Below are 20831 nucleotides of genomic sequence, written 5' to 3'. Positions count from 1 at the left end.
TCACTTTCATCAAGAGGCTTTTTAGTTCCTCTTCACTTTCTGCCATAAGGGTGGTGTCATCTGCATATCTGAGGTTATTGATATTTCTCCCGGCAATCTTGATTCCAGCTTGTGTTTCTTCCAGTCCAGAGTTTCTCATGATGTACTCTGCATATAAGTTAAATAAACAGTGTGACAATATACAGCCTTGACAAACTCCTTTTCCTATTTGGAACCAGTCTGTTGTTCCATGTCCAGTTCTAACTGTTGCTTCCTGACCTGCATATAGGTTTCTCAAGAGGCAGGTCAGGTGGTCTGGTATTCCCATCTCTTTCAGAATTTTCCACAGTTTATTGGGATCCACACAGTCAAAGGCATAGATGCTCTTCTGGAACTCTCTTGCTTTTTCCATGATCCAGTGGATGTTGGCAATTTGATCTCTGGTTCCTCTGCCTTTTCTAAAACCAGCTTGAACATCAGGAAGTTCACGGTTCACATATTGCTGAAGCCTGGCTTGGAGAATTTTGAGCATTACTTTACTAGCATGTGAGATGAGTGCAATTGTGCGGTAGTTTGAGCATTCTTTGGCATTGCCTTTCTTTGGGATTGGAATGAAAACTGACCTTTTCCAGTCCTGTGGCCACTGCTGAGTTTTCCAAATTTAATAATTCCACTTCTAAGAATATAGCCTAGAGAAATCCTTACACATGTAACCAAGGAGACATGAATATTCAAACCTTTTTCATAATTACAAAAACTAGAAGTTACCTAGTTTACAGTACTTAGTATCTGAAACAGAAGTCTATCTCAGAAGAATGATTCCACTGTGTTAAAATTATACATTGGAATGCAATACAGTAGTAAAACTTTGTTTTTTGTGAATTTCACAGTCTGGAATAAACCAACTTGCAAAGGAATATGCGCAGTACGATACCACTTATATGATTTTTAAACATGCAAAATAAGACTGCCTGTATGTTTAGGAACATACATGTGGGCATGCTCAGTCACTAACTGTCCGACTCTTTGTGACTCCATGGGCTGTAGCCCACCAGGCTCCTCTGTCCATGGGATTCCCCAGGCAAGAATACTGGAGAGGGTTGCCATTTCCTCCTCCAGGGGACCTTCTCAACCCAGGGATTGAACTTGTGCTTCCTGCATTAGTAGGTGGATTCTTTACCACTGAGCAACTTGGGAAGCACTTAGGAGCACACACATGTAGTTAAAATCTAAAGAAACACATGAGTTTCTTTTTACCCCTGCAAGGAACAATGGGATTGCAGTGAGGGAGGGTTGGCTACACAAGAGATTTCAAATAAATTGCTAGAGATTTCAAATAAATTAATTTAAATAAATATTCAAATAAATTCAAATTTAAAAAATCTTTTTTTACATTCTAAACATTTCACAATAAAATTTTACAAATAGTAATTTTAAGCATCAACACCAAATACAGGTACCTAAAAATGACAAGATTCATTCTTGTTTTGTGCGTTTGATTATACTCATCTAAACATTGGTCCACAACATCACTAAAATGATGAATATTTGGAATTTCAATATAAACTCTGTCATCTCCTTCAAGGTCAGGATTCAAATAATCACCAAACATGAGATTTCTTAGCTCCTCTTCAGATATCTATAAAATGGAAATCAACAAATTACAAAAGTTAAAATTTTTTCTAAAATAAACAATTCTTTTAAACATCCAGGTAATAACTAATATAGTTGTATAATTAACACCTGCAACTACATTATATCCTGAGGAAATGAAAAGAGCTTTTTTCTGTCATAGAAGTTTCCCCCTTTCCCCCCTCTACTGGAAGCTGGAAAAGTCATTCTAAGCACCCACTTAGTGAGTAGTTACTAAGGGATAGTCACCATGCTAAGCACCTTATATCTACTATTATCATCCAATCCCTAACATATAACTTCTATGTTATGTATATATAACTATTCTGAAATCAAATCTTCTCAAGCTAAATATCGATATATAAGGAAAGTTAAAAAGAATGTGATCATGAAGGAGTAATAGCATTCTTTTAAAGATAAGTTGACTGTAATAATTCCTGCTATTAGACTGTTTTGACTTGCTTTTAAACAGTAAATATACTCACTGGTGCATTCCCCTTCCTCAAATGTGAAAAGATACTATCAAATGATTCTTTAAAATGGTCCTTTACAACATTTTTGGTTAAAGTGAACAGCCAGAATCGGTCACTGTCGTTAATGAGGCGATCATAAAACACTCGGAGAACCTCATGCACAAACAGACGGATCATCGTGTGCTTGCCCTCCACAGCATCTCTTTCAATCAGCAAACAGCCCTGGATGACACGTGAAAAATCTCGCAAGTTGAAAGTGTAATGAGATTTTGTGGGAGTGGGCAAAAGATTTTCCATGGACTGTTTATATATCTGAATATGAAAAAAGCAACAAAGCAAAAAGTCAAATGCTTATAATCAGCAAAGCCAACAACACTGTACTATAAAGTCAACAACAATATAATATGCTGTAACGAAGAGTATATTATATAAAATATTTTATTTATCCTATCAGATTATATTGGCTTGGAAAATTGTATAGTTCTGAGTCTAGCATGGCATATATCTATTTATTTTGCTTTACAGAACTTGATCAGGAATTACTGAGTTGAGGGAACTTAATATCATCTGATTCCATCCATGCCCAAAAAGTGACAATGCTTTTATTTCCCAGTAATTATAATTGTTCCACTTAAAGGTGAATGACCTGGGATTAAACAGTGAACAAAAACTTCAATAGAAAGTGAAATCAGACAATGTATTCTGAAGCATTTGAAATGAAGAAGATGATGAAACAATTTTCTTTGACCACCAGTGACTTCAAATCAACATATTCTCTCCCTTCCCTTCTCTCTCTTGTTTTCTCTCTCCCTTCTATTCCTTCTATCTTAATTGGCTATAATATCAAAATGAATTATTTATGCTGAATTCATTAAGCTTATGCTCTTGAAGAAAGATAAATTAAACCTTTGATAATATAGAAAAAGATCCAAATAAAATTATTTTTTAATTTATAAATTTATTTAATTTACATCTTTTCTAATTTATCTCCTGCCCCTAATCTCCACACATGGTAGGTATTATCAAGTGTATCAAAGACAGAAAAAAAAAAAAAAACCCAGAGTATCCTTTCTGTATTCTATTCTGCCTAACCAACTCTGTTCTCTTTCCAGGATATATAAATACATAATAAAAATATCATATTTTATAAATAGAAATACAAATATAGTTTACAAAGAGAAGCACTTTTCTGTATCAGAATAAGTATAGTAATTACAACAGACTATCTCTTTGTTATTTTAGTTTCTCTATTTTAACAACACACCATTCCACCAGAACAGGGGCAGAAGAACTTTAGAAAGACCCAATGCTTTTGGAACTGATGGAATGATTCTCAGGGGCTTTTTGCTGCTGGTTGCAGTGATCTCAACCTCCAGAAAGCCTAGTTCAATGAGATTATCACTAAACTACCTTAAATACATTTTTTCCCCCTTTTACCATTGGCTATGAGGCTGGCTCTGGTCTCTGAGCAGAGGTAGGTAACACACAATGAGTAAGTTAAGCGCTAGTCTTTGGCCATAGGACAGTCTTGTTTTCTAGTCCCACCCCTGTGTCCCACCTTTTTTTTTTTCACTTCCACAGCTAAGTTATGCAGTCTGGCAAAAATAAGGGATTCATAAGCTGCTTAAGTTTCTTTTTTTTTTTTTTTTAACATAAACATGAAGAAAGAGAGAGAGAGAAGCGAAATTTAATAAATACTAGAGTAGGAACCAAACAATTAAGGCAACACCTACAATGTGGCAGATACTGGTTCTGGATGATTTCCTTGTAACAACCTTTGTGAAATAGACATTAGCTCCCATTTTAGTGATTAAAAAACTACGGTTAAGTTGCTTGCACAAGGCTAGGTAGCTAACAAATAGCAGTCAAGACTCAAAACCAGCTAGATTCCCCAATTTCAAAGCCTACAATCTTCCTGTTTTCAAACCTTCCTCACAGCTTCTCTGACAGTGAAGACAAAAAGTAGATGGCTAGGGGGGAAAAGAAGAAAAAAATACAAAAACCGAAGGATCAAATGCAGATATATATAATATTAAAGACTTTGTTCTGCATTCTTTGCTCACCTCCATAGTCCCACTGACAATCTGGTTCCCAACTAAAAAGTATTCAGGAGGAAAGTCACGAGTCCTAAGGTAGAATGCTACAATTGATGAGAAGATTCGGACCATAGTTTCATCACTGAAAGTATTAATGGTGCAGATGTTGAAATGCCGAATAAAACGGGGAGTAACTGGATTTCTTCCACCACCTGGAGGGCCCATGGCAGCAATCAGCTGTATGTCAACCAATGCGATTTTACTTGTGTCCTTCAGGTCATACCTTGAAAGCACATAAAAATCCCAAAACAGTCAGTAATAATGCCAACAAGATGGACTGAAAAGTAGAGTTCCTTTGAAACTTTATCTGATTTTAGCTTTTCTAAAAGGAAGAAGATTAGATATTACTTGGAGTAAAAGAGAAGTTTGTTTTTAAGGATTCATATAATTTTTACTTCTTTTTTTTATTGAGGTATAATTGACATAACATTAGTTTCCGTGTACTACATAATGATCTGATACTTGCCTATATTGCAAGATGTTCACCACAATAAGTTCAGTTAACATCTGTCACCAGATACAGCTACAAAATTTTTTTTTTCTTGTGATAACTTTCAGGATTCATCCTCTGAGCCATTTTCAAATATGTGATACAGTTTTATTAAACTACAGTCAACATGATGTACATTGCAGCCCCCTGACTTACTTCACCCCCTTTACCTATTTCGTTCCGCCCCACCTCAGGCAACCAATAATCTGTGGAGAAAACTTGTTTTAAAGCAGCACTCTGCTTTTCCTTTCACTGACACTGATAACGCTGTCCAGATTCTGGGTGTCCAGAATGTCCCTTCCTCTTGTTCTTGCCTTTCTTTTTTCCAATTCTTCTTTCCATTTAACTCTCTGCTTTGTGTCTTACACTCCAAATCCAGAAGTATGGATGAGAGATCAATCTTGGTTATAGGTAAGATGACTATATGTCCCACTTTGTCTTAGAAAATTCTGGTTTGTGCCTGTCTTGTAGTAACTATTAACAGCTTCCCTTTTCTCTCAGAAATGTCCTTATTTAGACAATAAGCTACTTACTTACTCTACTTACAGCTAAGTTCTGATTCCTTTTTCTCATCTCAAATCTTATCTTCAGAGCACAGAAGGATATATAAAGAGAACCTATACATTCTTGTTACATAAAAAGATGCCCATTAGGGAATATAAAAAAGGGTATGAAAATGACTCAGTTTAGTTGGAACTGCTCAGAATGAAATGGTGCCTATTTCAAATAAATTATAAAGTCCTTTAACACTGAGGTTCTTGCAACAAAGGGGGGTGATGGTGAGAGAAATCTATACAGCCAGTCTTTAGTCTAAAAGCACCATGCTGCTGCTGCTAAGTCGCTTCAGTCGTGTCCAACTCTGTGCAACCCCGCAGACGGCAGCCCACCAGGATCCTGTCCCTGGGATTCTCCAGGCAAGAACACTGGAGTGGGGTGCCATTTCCTTCTTCAATGCAAGAAAGTGAAAAGTGAAAGTGAAGTCGCTCAGTTGTCTCCGACTCTTAGCGACCCCATGGACTGCAGCCTACCAGGCTCCTCCGTCCATGGGATTTTCCAGGCAAGAGTACTGGAGTGGGGTGCCACTGCCTTCTCCAAAAAGCACCATAGAAAGTATGAAAATATGACCTGGTTTTTGGCAACTCTAATAACTGTCAATAAGGGACTGGTTAAATAAATTATATAAGATTCACAAAACTAAATAGTATCAAAAGCCAATAAAATAAACGAGATAGACAAATAATATGGATGCTTATATGTGTGTGTTAGTCGCTCAGTCGTGTCTGACTCTTTGTGACCCCATAAAGTATAGGCCCGGAGAAGGCAATGGCACCCCACTCCAGTACTCTTGCCTGGAAAATCCGATGGATGGAGGAGCCTGGTGGGCTGCAATCCATGGGGTCGCTAAGAGTCGGACACGACTGAAGCAACTTAGCAGCAGTAGCAGCAGCAAAGCATAGGCCGCCAGGCTCCTCTGTCCATGGAATTCTCCAGGCAAGAATGCTGGAGTGGGTTGCCATTTCCTTCTCCAGGGGATCTTCCCAACCCAGGGATTGAACCCGGGTCTCCTGCATTGTAGGCAGATGCTTTACCATCTGAGCTACTAGGGAAGCCCAATAATATGGATAGGTGAATGAAACATATAAATAATATAGTTAAATATATTAAATGCAAATAAGTTATAAAACATTATGTGCAACATGGGTCTTTTTTAAAATAAAAATACATTTATATAGAAAAATAACCTTGGAAGAATAGAGAATACACTATTAACAGTGGTTATCACCTGAAAGCAAGATTTCAGGGCATGCAATAACAAAAAAATATATAATCCCAGAATATCATTTAGTTTTGTAAGTAATCTATCTTTGCCTTGAGATAAAAATAATAGGATATTAGGGATTAGGGAAACATTTTAATAAGAGGAAATGCAGAATTATTAATCCTAACTAAAATATACAATGTCATATGTGTTAGAAACTAATCATATTATTGTAAAATAAGGTGGAAGGAGTGGAAGAGTTATTCATGAAATTGCTGTCAAAACTAAGCCATCTCAAAGACATGGTAGTTCCAAATAATCATAGATAATTAAGGAATTTAACATGGTGGAAACATAGGGTGCTGGTTATGGTTACTTAGGTTGGAGACTATCCATAAATTTTCAGTGCTGGGTGATAGTAAAAGATATAATTGGTAAGTTATTTTTAATAACTGAAAGTAGTAGCTTAAAAGGGAAAAAACTAATATATTATTAAATAAATATATTTGTGGATTATTCTTCCATGATATAAAAAAGTATAGGAAGGTATTCCAAAATTTTCCATATAAGAAAATCTGAACAACCATTTTCTCCCATTAAGTAATTTGCAAAAATGTATTATTTTGATGTGAAAAAATAAAAACAGAAAAAGACAACAAGAAGTTACTTCAACACAGCTACTTAAGACTTCAGGTAAATACTTACCAATTCCCACAGTCAAAAAATTGTCGTAATAATTCAATAGGAGGTTGAGCTCCATATTTCTCCAATGCAGGCATATTCATGTCATCTATAAAAATTATACACTTCTTTCCCATAGGTGGTCCAAAAACTCCTTTGCGTCTTTTATCCAGTCTAGCCATAATAATGTTCTAAAACATAAAGAAAGTGTAGTATATTTAAAGCCATACTTAACACCAGAAAAAAATTAAGTCTAATTATGTAAGGTAATAATGTCAAGCATTACCATGTTATTCATTTAAATTTATTCATTAGGGTTATACGAAACTTCATATTCAACATCATTCAAAGAGCATATATTGAAACCCTTTTATGTGCTCAGAATTGTTATGTACACACCTATTTATATATTTACATGGTACACACACACACACACACACACAACTTTTTCTGCGATACCCCAACATATCTATTAACTTAACTTTAACTTAATATTTAAAAGCACTAATCTATACTTGTAGTATTTTGAAATTAGAGAATTATATAAGCTTTTAACAAAGAAAATGAGCACCACAGGTCAGAAGAGAATGGATAGATATAATTCTAGGAATGGAAGATAAAAATGGTAATTAGAAAATATCTCATGCAGTACTTCCATCTTGGCACCTCTAGGAGTAAAAGGTAGATCACACAATAAAAAGTCCATGGTTTGAAAGATCTTTCACTGACAGAACTTCGGTAAGCAGCAAATGCCTATAAGGACCATCTGGGAGAGTATTGAAAGAACAAGTAAAAAACCTCTCTCTCTACTTCCGTCCCTCCCTCCCTTTTCTTATACTTCATACTTCTCCAGTTAAGAAATCAACTGTTGCTTCTTGGGCTTGCAGAGAAAAAAAGCTGACAAAGCTCAACAATTCAGTATTAATGCAAAAATGTTCTCTTGAAATTTGTCCTTAAAATTTAATTTTTAAAAATTACTTTAAAGCCAAAAATAAAATGTTTTAAGTTTTATTTAAATTCATAGAAGATTTACTAAAATATAGTTTTATTATTCACCTTGCTGTACACCTAAAATTAACACAACACCATAAATCAACTATACACCAATAAAAAATTTTAAAACTAGCAAGCTGTTTATACAGAAAAAAATAGTTTTAAATGCTAATCAAATAAGTAAAAAAATTTTAAATGATAGATCCATATTTCTAACTTTTTTTAAATTAATTATTTTAATTTAATTTTATTTTTAAACTTTACAATATTGTATTAGTTTTGCCCAACATCGAAATGAATCCGCCACTGGTATACCCATGCTCCCCATCCTGAACCCTTCTCCCTCCTCCCTCCCCATACCCTCCCTCTGGGTCATCCCAGTGCACCAGCCCCAAGCATCCAGTATTTCTAACTTCTAACTAACCTGAACCTGGTTGGCACTGGTCCGTGCAGAGAAATTAACATAAAAAGGAAAGTACAGGTCCTTTTCCAAGTGATTCATCAGCTTATCCTTCACATACACTGATTTTCCTGTACCCGTTGGACCCACAAAAAGTAGTGGCCTTAATGAAACAATGAACATATCATCAGAAGGAGAAAAAGTCAGAATACAGTTCAACTAGAGAAAGTTGGAGTTAGTTGAAAACATAAATAATAATCAAATCATCTTCACCCAAAAACTCACATTTTAATTTATCATTGTCATTTCATAAAAGACTGATAAAAGTAACAACTAGCACACATTTCTGCTTACTTTCAAAACTTAAATAGTGACACACTATTATTTGGACAGATGTAACATTGTTATATGCTAAAACAAGTAATCACATGCTTAACTTTTCAGAAAAAAAATAAAGCCAGCATTTGTCTCCTCAGAAAGTGCTATATTTTAGATAGAGATACAGGTGAGTATGGAATATTAGGATGATGACAAAAACAGAGGTTGACGCTGTTGTGCAGTTATCTCAATACCACAAAGTTTCTTTCTATAAGAAAGTAAATGGCAATGAATTCTAAAAAGTAACAGCTGTATCTACCCATCAATAGCATCTTTAAATCAAGTCACTGATACTAACCGAAAATACCGGTCTAAAAGCCAACTCTAAGGAATTCTCTAATAGCTTCAAGTAGAGTTTCTCATTTTTGAGTAGTCTGAACTAATTTAAAGGGAAAAAACTCCTGAGTTTATGTTCACAGAAACCTGGAGAACTCCAGTTTGAGACACACTGAAATAAAAATTAAATACGATCACTTTAAGTGATAACTTGGCACCATGCACTACATGGAGACAAACACAAAGCCTGGCATTAAAACTGAACAGCAGTATTCAGTATACAGAAAGTAATCTTTATGACCCAAATTATGATAATATTAATTTTAAAAATTATCATTGAAGTATAAACATGAAATCAATACTACAAACAAAACACAAATCATTTAGAATTACAGTGATACCTGAGAATTCATCTACACTTTTCAGTCTGAGTAACACTCATCTTCTGAAAAACTACTTATTAAAATAATTTACAAAATAAAAAACCTTTCTTGACTTAGGGTCCGTGAGCCAAACCGAAGAAATTCTTACAGTATTCAGAACTTAGAGGACATAAAGGCTGTATCTTTACTTTCATTACCCTTTACGAAAATGGAGCAACTTATAATAGTACCTGTGTGCTTGTCATCAACAGACATCACAGATGTTATACTAAATATAATTGTTGCTGCTGCTGCTAAGTCGCTTCAGTCGTGTCCGACTCTGTGCGACCCCATAGACGGCAGCCCACCAGGCTGCGCCGTCCCTGGGATTCTCCAGGCAAGAACACTGGAGTGGGTTGCCATTTCCTTCTCCAATGCATGAAAGTGAAGAGTCAAAGTGAAGTCACTCAGTCACGTCCAACTCTTAGCGACCCCATGGACTGCAGCCTACCAGGCTCCTCTGCCCATGGGATTTTCCAGGCAAGAGTACTGGAGTGGGTTGCCACTGCCTTCTCCAAATATAATTGTTAGATATCTCAAAAATATCACTTATGCCTATTACTTCTTCAAAATTATGATCATCATCAGACTCACTGCTAGATCTTATTATTTAACATGTTAATAAAGAAGCACACATATTGCTACTGGAGCTCAAATTTTTCAAAACGTTAATAAAAGTATTTTAATATGTGGTTTCCTTTGTAATCCTATGTTTTTACTTATTCATTTGAAAGCATTATTCTGACAAATCGTTCATGGAATAAAAGAATTCCTATACTAGGAACTCCTGAGAATTGACAAATACCTAACATGCCTAAAGTGAAAGAGAAAGTCGCTCAGTTGTGTCCAGCTCTTTGTGACCCCATAGACTATACAGTCCATGGAATTCTCCAGGCCAGAATACTGGAGTGGGTAGCCTATCCCTTCGCCAGCAGATCTTCCCGACCCAGGACTCAAACTGGGGTCTCCACATTGCAGGTGGATTCTTTACCAGCTGAACTGCCAGGGAAGCCCAACGTGTCTAAGGAAGACTTTAATCAGTTCAGTTCAGTCGCTCAGCCGTATCTGACTCTCTGTGACCCATGGACCGCAGCACACCAGGCTTCCCTGTTCATCACCAACTCCTGGAGCTTGCTCAAACTCATGTCCATTGAGTCAATGATGCCCTCCAACCACTTCATCCTCTGTCATCCCCTTCTCCTCCTGCCTTCAATCTTTCCCAGCATAAGGGTCTTTTCAAATGAGTCAGTTCTTCACATCAGGTAGCCAAAGTATTGGAGTTTCAACCTCCAGTACCAGTCCTTCCAATGAATATTTAGGACTGATCTCCTTTAAGATTGACTGGTTCGATCTCCTTGCTGTCCAAGGGACTCTCAAGAGTCTTCTCCAACACCACACTTCAAAAGCATCTATTCTTTGGTGCAGTTAATATTTTAAGATTTTAATATTAGCCTCTAAATGCAAAAATGCAACCATGGGACAAAATACAGACAAAATAATGTTCCTCCCTATTTCATTCCTAAAGTTGACAGTTGGTCCATAAAGAAGACTAAGTGCCAAAGAATTGATGCTTTCGAATCATGGTCCAAGGGACTGCAAGGAGACAGACCAGTCAACCTGAAGGAAATCAACCCTGAATAGTCATTGGAAGGACTGTTGATGAAGCTGAACCTCCAATATTTTGGCCACCTGATGCGAAGAGATGACTCATTGAAAAAGACCCTGATGCTGGAAAAGATTAAAGGCAAAAGGAGGAGGAGGTAGCTGAAGATGAGATGGTTAGATAGCATCATTGATTCAACAGACATGAATTTGAGCAAAGTCTGGAAGACAGTGGAAGACAGAGGACTTTCGGTGGTATAGTTCATGGGTTGCCAAGAGTTGGACACAACTTAGCAACTGAACAACTATGCTCCCTCATAAGCGCTCTCTCTCTCTCTTTTTTTTTTTAATAACGTAAGATAAAACTGTGACAAAATCCACTCAGAAATAGGTTCTTCATCAAAAACAAACAAACCATGACATCATGCACATTATGTAAACTTGTCTAACTTAAACATTATAAAATTAATGATAAATTGTGCTAATGTTTTAAGAGAAAAATAACTATGAAAGTGTTATTAAGAAAATTGGTATGGATATGCCTATGGTATGTGCTAGGCTGTTCATCTTTTTTGATGGGCTCTTCTGAGTTAAGTCTGATTCTTTTATGTTCATCTTAAATGATGAAGAACTGGTACAGGATGTATTTGAATAATACCAAATGAGAGAATCATTGTTAGTCTGATTCCTAAGGAGTATGGTTAGCCTGTGAGTAAAACGTCTAGATTTTTAACAGTAACATTGTAACTGACTTTTAGTCCACTATTACAAATAAGAGAAATAAAAGATGGCTTATAAGACAACAAAGTAGGATGGCAAAGATTTGGAGTGGGCGACAGGAAGTCTGGATTTCAGGTTTACTAAGAGTATCAGACGTCACTATGGAAATGTTAGTGGGTGGCTCAGTGTCTCAGTTATCTGAAAATGGTTTCTGAGGTTCACTTTAAAAATCCTATGATCCTATAAGAAAGGTACTGCAATATTTAAAATGCATGTTATAACCATTTCTTACTTTGCATAGGTAATACTCAAATCCATTAGAAATGTATATCTAATTGTATCCATGGTAGGGACTATGATATCTTGAATCTTGACACGTCTATTTCCTAAACTAGTACTTTTAATTAGTTCATTCCAGTGGATCCAGCGACCTCGGTTTTTCAACTATAAGAGAACATAAATTTTAAAACATTATAACCATGCACTTGCTATCTAACAGGCTGTTTTTAACATAGCAATCATATATGCTTTTTAAAACTGTATTTAGTCTTTTCCTCCTTTTTGTTGTGAAATACTAGATTCATCCAAAATAATGTATACAATGTATTTAATTCTGACTGACAAGCACCCATGAATCCACCATCCAATGTAAGAAATAACGCATTTAGTTTTAGTTTTGCTTTTCAACGGTAACCTGATGAACTTAATGAAACCTAGTTATCACAAATTCAACATATATAAAATTTCAGATATTTTTGCCTCTATGTCCTCTTAACACTCTAATTTTTGCAAAATGCCTTGAAGATGTCCTTGTGCATATATCAAGAATTTATTTGAGAGCCACTCTGATGTGGCTGAAGTTACAATTAATAGGACTTTGGCTTGATGTTTTCATATTTTATTTTTTTGTTTTGTTTTGTTTTGTGGAGAATAACATTTTATTTAATTAAAGTTAAAAGTTAGTGATTCTTTTTTTTTAATTTTATTTTATTTTTAAACTTTACAATATTGTATTAGTTTTGCCAAATATCGAAATGGATCCGCCACAGGTATACATGTGTTCCCCATCCTGAACCCTCCTCCCTCCTCCCTCCCCATACTGTTTTCATATTTTAAAGGAAATGGGCAATAATCTCAAGAGAAACAAAATATAAAATAAACTCATTATATTTGTTTCTCTAAAATTATTCTGTTTGGCATATTGATCCAGGCTGATATTCAACCAGGACATATTAGAAAGGCGGAACCGATTGACACATTATTGAACTTCTTCTGAACCATGGGTTGAATGAAGATCTGCTGTCTTAACACCCTGAGTGATCCTGATTAGGGAATCCACCCTCCCCTCCTCTCCAGGTTGTCCTGCACTTCCCTGGAGATCCTAAATGTCTCTTACTGACTTTTCACCTTCATCAAGCAACAAAAGAGTTAACACCTGGCAAAGAAGGAGATCTCTTGGGCCCACTCCAGGGCTATGGCGAGCATCTAAGAATTTTTTAATATTTTCTAACAAATTGTATATGTATATGGTTTGTGTCTGGATTATGGTAATTTTGCAAGTTTGGGTAAATGATTCTTTAGTAATTCGTGTTCTTAATTTCTGAGGTTTTATCTTTTATTTTTATCAAAGCTATATGTGTACATATTTTAGAGCCCAAGTTTATAAGGTAAGGAAAAAGATCAGTTTCCCACTCATTTTCTCCTCTCCAACAGCAACTTACCTTTGCCTCTTTCAGCTAGATATTTTGATATTTACCTTCAACTCTATTTTTCTTTTTTTACCTTCAACTGTTAAAGAATATGCTTGGGTTATCATCTCTTGATTTTTCAGTTTCAGGCGATATTTTATTGACTTCTCAGTGTGACTAATGTGAATGAAACTATCCTTTTGGTCTTATTCTTAAAATTCTGTGTTAGCAGGGTTTTAGAGAGACCTTTCTACACTGGCAATCAGGAGAATTGGGTTCAAGTCCTGGCTGTGCTATCCAGTAGCCTTTCTAGGTTTGCTTTTTCATCTACAGACTTTGAGATTCAGGTAAAATTGTAATAAGGCTCTATCCAGACCTTATGGCTTTGTGAAGTAAAATCTGCATGAATCAATGATAATGTAAATGCTTGCTGTTTAAAAGGATATTTTTGTGAATTCTTTTTTAAATTAGAGAAAACAGATTTAACATAAATCTGAAATTATAAAATATTCTTCAAACAAGTGGATCTATACTGTCCACGAGTTATCAGTTGGTATGTTAGTTGCTCAGTCGTGTCCAACTCTTTACAACCCCATGTACTGTAGCCCGCTACAGGAGCCCTACAGGCTCCTCTGTCCATGGGATTTTCTAGGTAAGAATACTGGAGTGGGTTGCCATTTCCTTCTCCAGGGGATTTTCCCAACCCAGGAATTGAACCCAGGTCTCCTGCATTGCAGGCAGATTCTTTACTCTCTGAGCCACTGGGGAAGCCACTGGGGAAGAAGTTATAGGAGGAGAAACGAAAGAGAAGGGACTAAAAGCTAACCACAGGAGTCAGAGAACTCTAGGATGGGAACCCAGTTTTGACCACTGATCTAAGACTTTGTGTTCTATGGTTTATCATAACAAGCATCTTACATCATACCTCATACATGTAGTCATAGACTAGGCCTTTTTCATCAAAGTTGCATTCCCATTTACCCACAGAATCAGGTATTGGGTTGTTTTCATCTTTTCCCATTAAGACTATTCGTATGTAAACATCAAAAACAATGCGACCATCTGTATCACAGCTTCCTCCAATGGACCAAATTAAAGAAAATATAAAGCAAGCCTGTTGGTTTAAAAAGGAAAAAGTTTAATTTAAACTAATTATTTAAAAGAGACTTTTAACAGATTAAAATTTAATATATTGAGTTCTAGTTAACCTACTTGGAAAAGATCAGATTTACAAATAATGTGGAATGGAGCACATCTCAGCTACATAAAAAATCATTACTCTGGCAATGTGTCTAAATTTAAAATGCTCATGCCATATAACCTAGGGGTTTCTCTTTTAGTGGGTTTATCTTTAAATATATTCTTGCTGGTTAAAATGATAAATGTACAAGAATATTTACTGCAGCACTGTTTGTGGTAGCAAAATATTTGAAGCAACTCAAATAGAGATCAACTTAACTGGAATAAGCTATATACACTGGAATATGTATAGCTGTTTAGGGAAAAAAGGTACCACAATATTAATATGGAAAGATCTCCAAAATACATAGTGAGAAAAAATGCAAATCAGTATGCATAGTATGTTAACATGTATAAAATAGTGTGTGTGTGTTAGTCGCAGTCGTGTCTGACTCTTTGTGACCCCATGGACTGTAGCCCACCAGGCTCCTCTGTTCATGGAATTCTCCAGGCAAGAATACTGGAATGGATAGCCATTCCCTTCTCTAGGGGGTCTTCCTAACCCAGGGATCAAACCTGGGTCTCTTGCATTGCAGGCAGACTGTTTACCATCTGAGCCAATGTAAAAGAGGACATGTACCAAATGTCTCTAGCAGGCTACATGAGGCACTGGTAACGGTGGCTGCTGGAGGGTGGCTGGGGGACTGGTGTGGATGGAAAACCTACTTTTGTCTCGATTTTTGCTCTAGGTACATGCCTTATCTAGATAGAAAAGTCTATCAAACACGTTTTAAGAGAAAATTTTCTGTGGCAACAAAGTAAAGGGAAAACAATGAGAGGTAACTGCTATTATCACAGGGTAGAAGAGTAGATGGATTGCATAGAGGAGGTTAAGGAATCTGAGAATAGGTGGTGGACAGGAAAGTAGCATAGGCCAGGGGAGAGAATAGAACACCTCTTTCGTTTGGCTCCCTGAGAGCCTGATTCTCTGCCATTCTCTGCTCTCTAGACATTAACTAACCTGGACCACTGACTCCTTCCTACCTACATGCTCTCTGGATTCCGCCTGCAATGCGCCACCCAGCTGGTTGGATGCCTGCTCCTAGTCTTTTGTCGTCACTTTGTTATAGCTTACACTCTAGCTTACATTGAGACAAGATCAATTCACCTAAAGTCCATATTGGTTTAATATTAAGTCACTCTATTGTCTATCAAATTATGATATTTCATAAATAATAGGGCATTTTGATTTATTCTGACATATTTTACTTTCTCTAAATTGTCTTATAAATTAGAATACCAGATCAGGGCAACTTTAATGTCTTCTGGTATTCTTTTGGTGCTTATCAAAAAATAGCTCTGGGTCTTGTAATGTCTTTCTCAAGACAAGCAACATTTGCCAAAGGCACCTTTTATTCTATAACTTAAAAAACACAATAAATATAAACCAACCATAATCCAAACACGAATATGCTTGCTGGTAGGATCGTTCTCCACCGCGTTGCAGAGCAGTACTTCAAAGAGGCGTGTGAGAGAGACAACCACATTGCTATCGCTTGTTGGAATCAGTTCCTTCAAAGTGAAAAGGATAAGATACTTTACTTTCATCTTATATACATAATAAAAGAAAATAAGTGTTTCACTTTAAAAAACATACTTTTCACAGTCTCTATAAAAGTTAAAAAATTTAAATTGCAGCCATGATAAAAAAAGCCTCTGAAATATTTTAGTCTAGCATAATACGTTACGCAATTGTGTGAAACATATTCTTCTTCTGAATTCTCTGAGAAATGAAAATTAGTAAGAGAATAAACAGTGCTCTAGAGATAGTAGAAATGAAGTTTATAACAGTTATTTATTCATCTATTTATTCAACAAACATTTATCAAAAATACAGTCTACCTGTATATTGAGCTAGGAGATATGAAAATAAAACAAATTATCTCTGCAAAGAAGTGATACTGAAATTAAAGACAACATACTAATGGTCCAGAGGTATATGAAAAGTCAGTTAACCTCACTAATCAATAAGGAAATGCAAATCAAAACCACAATGATATATCACCTCACACCTGTTAGGATGGATCTTATAAAAAAGATAAAAGATAACTAGAGTTGGTGAGAATGTGGAGAAAAACAACCCTTGCACACTGGTTGTGGAAAGGTAAATTAGTCCAGTCATTATTAATGCAAAGGTATGGAGGGGCCTCAAAAAACTAAAAATAGAACTACCGTATGATCCAGCAACCCCTCTTCTAGGTATACACTCAAAGGAAATAAAATAAGTACCTCAAGGAGATATCTGTGCTCCCATATTCACTGAGGCATTATTCACAACAGCCAAGATATGGAAACACCTAACTGTCCACTGGTGGATGAATGGATAAAGATATTGTGGTAGATATATAATAGAATAATATTCATTCTTAAAAAAGAAAATCCTGCCATTTGCAACAACATAGGTAAAACTTGAGGACATTATGCTAAGAGAAATAAGCCAGATACAGAAAGGAAAAAACTGCATGATCTCCCTTATATGCATGATCTAAAAGTTGAATACATAAAAAGAAGCAGAGTAAAACAGAGGTTACAAGTGGGAAGGAGGTGGGAGAAATGGGGAGATGGGCAAACAGTACAAAGTTACAGTTATGCAGGATGAATAAGTCTGAGAGATCTAATATACAGCATGATAACTACAGTTAGTAATACTGTACAATATGTATCAATACTGAAGATTTGCTATGACAGCAGATTTAGCTGCTCTCATCACACACACATACACACAAATGTGTTAACTATTTGAGGAGGTATGGTAATTATCCTGACTGTGATAATCATTTCACTCTCCAGGCAAGAATACTGGAGTGGGTAGCCATTCCTTTCTCCAGGGGATCTTCCCAATCCAGGAATCAAACCAGGGTCTCCTGCATTACAGGCGGATTCTTTACCAGCTGAGCTACCAGGGAAGCCCATTCATTTCACTACATGTATGTATATCAAATCATCTTGTACACTTTAAGCATACATATTAAAATTAAAAACACATAAATGCTGGATAAACGCATGCACATGAATAGAGACACATACACACACAGAGACACATGAGTACAAGGATAACTAGGGAAATGTAAATAAGATCAGCAGGTGTTATCAATGTCAATATCCTTGTTGTGATATTATAATACAGTCTTGCAAAATGTTGCCATGGGGGAAAATCAGGTGAAGTGTATGTGGGATCTCTCTGTATTATTTCTTACAACTGCATATGAATCATGGATGTTCATAATAAATCTTTTGATTTTTTAAAAAAGTGGATATTATATGTCTAAGTAGAAAAGATTTATTTATCCTACCATCCTGACTTTAAACTTAGTCGAGTTGAATGGAAAGTAAAGAAATTAGAGTAGATAAGAGAATTATAATGTTACCTTGCATTTTTTCTTACGGAGCTTTAAAGTGGGCTTTATTAACCAGTCAAAAAGTCCTCTCAGAAGAGCTTGGTGATCTGGTTCCTGTAGAGGTCCTTTCAGTGAATTCAACCATGAAGACACAAGTGGTTTCCATCCCAACTGTGAGGGCTCCAAATAAATCATGCCACAGCGGCTTACAGTGGCAGGCTACAGGAAAACAGACAAGTTTTCATTTTCCAATCTGGAAGTTATTAAAGAATTCTTTGCATCACTTATAAGGTCCTTCATGATCTGGCTCCTGTCTTCCTCTATAGCATCACATACATTAGATGAAACTCTCTGCAGTTACAGATCCCCAGATATGTCATGGCTCCAAGTCTTTCAAGACATCTTGTCATGATTTGGAGTGCCAAGCCCCAACCAATCTCCACAGAGAAGTCTTACCCCTCAAAACCGGATCAAACGCTCAAACATTGTCCCACGTCCTCTTCCTCTACCCATTCCTCGCTTGGGCACTTGCCCCCTCCTTATTCTTAGAGCACTAACATGTACCTCTATATCAGGAGATATATATATATATAATATATTAGCATGCTTCTCATCCTCTCTAAATGAGCATACACTGTCTTATTCATCTTTGTATTTTTTGTGCCTAACTCACTTTCTGACACATAATAAAAACGATTTATTCATGAAACTAACACAACACTGTAAATCAACTACACTCCAATAATTTTTTACGATTTAATAAAGAAACAAACAATACAGAACAAAAGACTTATGACTCAGTGAACAAACGAATAAACTAGTATTATAATAAATTATGAACTTACTGAAGCCTGGGAAAGGTCCATTGTTTCAAAGATGAGGCTCATTTGAGGGGACATCTGAATGATTTCTCCACTCATAAGGCAAAGCTGAAGGCAATGATTTTTCAAAAGTTTATTTTAAAAAATCTAAAACTTCTCAGATAGAAGTTTATTCTTCTTATTAAAGTACCTCCTAGGATATAACCCTAGGAGGAAGTCTTAGGATGGAAGTCTTAGGATGGAAGCCAGAAAAATCTTAAATCTAAATTCTAAGTCTAGCTCTGTCTTCTCTCATATGAGGAGGGGAGACGGGAACTACATGATATATTGAAAAAACTACAAAATCCTATACTAATGTCAGTTTTTGTTATTAAAAATTACATGAAATACTACAGATTTTATAGTTGTAAGACTTTTTATTAATAAAAAGAGAAATATAAAAAGTAGAGAATACTATGAATATTCATATACTCATCTTGTAGAGTTAACCAATGGTAACATTTTGCCATATTTGCTTTGTCTTTTTAAAAAGTATTTTAAAGATCATTACAAATATCATGGCATTTCACATCCAAATAAGTCAATATTAATCTTTTAAAATAAGGATTTTCCTGTATAACCACAATAACATTATCACATCTAACACAATTACCAATGATTCCTTAATATCATCTAATACTTAGCCAATACTCAAATATTCTCAGTTGTGTCAGGAATGTCTTTTCAACTGATTTATTCAGACCAAAATTGAATCAAGGACCGTGCATTGGATTTGCAGTCTCCTCTGGGTCTCTTTATAGAGAGACCTTGGCTTCCCCGTTTATAATTGTCATTAACTTTTAATAATGTCTCCTATCTATACAGCTCTCTCACTCGTTGACTCCTACTAAATTTGCTCTTTATTTTCAGAGATTTTCAGTCCCTGTTGTTTTCACTTCTTTCATTAGGTAGCTTCTGTTCTATGGTCCAGCATTTCTAGCATCCTCCTGTCAATATATTTAAAGTCTTTCTGTATTTCCAGTCTAGCAACCTGAACTACACCTATATCTGGGCCTAATCATATCAGAAGGAACTAGGGCCATAGGCCCTGAGAGAATTAAACCTATACTAAATCATCCCCTACCTATGACTTTAAGACAATTGAGAAGATTTTAGGGAATCACAGGTTACTGTTGCATTTGGATTCAGGGTTATGGGGAACTTGCCCAGCCTTTGTATAAACTTTGTATGCAGGTCAGGAAGCAACAGTTAGAACTGGAAAAAAATAAGTAAATAAAATAAAATGCAAATAAAAGCCACTTTATGGTAATATTTGGGCTTCCCTCGTAGCTCAGCAGTAAAGAATCTGCCTGCCAATGCTAGTGATCCAGGTTGGGAAGATCCCCTGGAATAAGAAATGGCAACCCACTCCAGTGTTCAAGTGTTCTTGCCTGGGAAATCCCATGAACAGAGGAGCCTGGTGGGCTACAGTTCATGGAATCACAAAAGAGTTGGACACAACTTAGCAACTAAACCACAACAATATGATAAGAGAGAATGATGGCACCCAAAAGTGCTCATGCCCCATTCACAGAAACTAGGACTATGTTACCTCATATGGCAAAAAAACTTTATAGATGTGATTAAATTCCTTGAGATGGAAGATTATTCTGGATAATGAAAATGGGTCCTATCTAATTACATGAGTTCTTAGAAGTTGAAAACATCTGTATTTTCTTGGATACAGTCAAAGGGAGCTATCTGAAGAAGAGTAGGACTCCCCTGGTAGTCCAGTTGTTAAGACTTTATCTTTCAATGGAGGTTCAGACCCTGGTCAGAGAGTTAAGATTCCACATACCTTGCAG

General features: G+C 36.0%; 1 protein-coding gene across 12 annotated transcripts in view; it reads right to left on the bottom strand.

Moving 5' to 3' along the window:
* DNAH12 (dynein, axonemal, heavy chain 12) overlaps positions 1 to 20831 on the bottom strand; it is a 192246-nt gene that overhangs the window by 74819 nt on the left and 96596 nt on the right. For 11 of the 12 annotated variants that reach the window (XM_010851635.1, XM_010851634.1, XM_010851636.1 and 8 more), the window contains 10 exons: positions 19012 to 19095; positions 18197 to 18385; positions 16221 to 16340; positions 14515 to 14703; positions 12194 to 12345; positions 8528 to 8666; positions 7135 to 7301; positions 4148 to 4403; positions 2097 to 2396; positions 1440 to 1618 (listed from right to left, as the gene is read on the bottom strand). In XM_010851635.1, coding sequence (XP_010849937.1) covers positions 1440 to 1618; positions 2097 to 2396; positions 4148 to 4403; positions 7135 to 7301; positions 8528 to 8666; positions 12194 to 12345; positions 14515 to 14703; positions 16221 to 16340; positions 18197 to 18385; positions 19012 to 19095 — 1775 coding nt within the window. Of the gene's footprint in view, positions 1 to 1439; positions 1619 to 2096; positions 2397 to 4147; positions 4404 to 7134; positions 7302 to 8527; positions 8667 to 12193; positions 12346 to 14514; positions 14704 to 16220; positions 16341 to 18196; positions 18386 to 19011; positions 19096 to 20831 lie in introns of those variants that run through there. The other variant, XM_010851646.1, reaches the window with a different exon arrangement.

This window comes from Bison bison, unplaced genomic scaffold, assembly GCF_000754665.1.
Source record: "Bison bison bison isolate TAMUID 2011002044 unplaced genomic scaffold, Bison_UMD1.0 scf7180017864304, whole genome shotgun sequence".
NCBI lineage: Eukaryota > Metazoa > Chordata > Mammalia > Artiodactyla > Bovidae > Bison > Bison bison.
The sequence above is the reverse complement of the archived record's forward strand: the minus strand, read 5'-3'. Positions and strand labels throughout refer to the sequence as shown.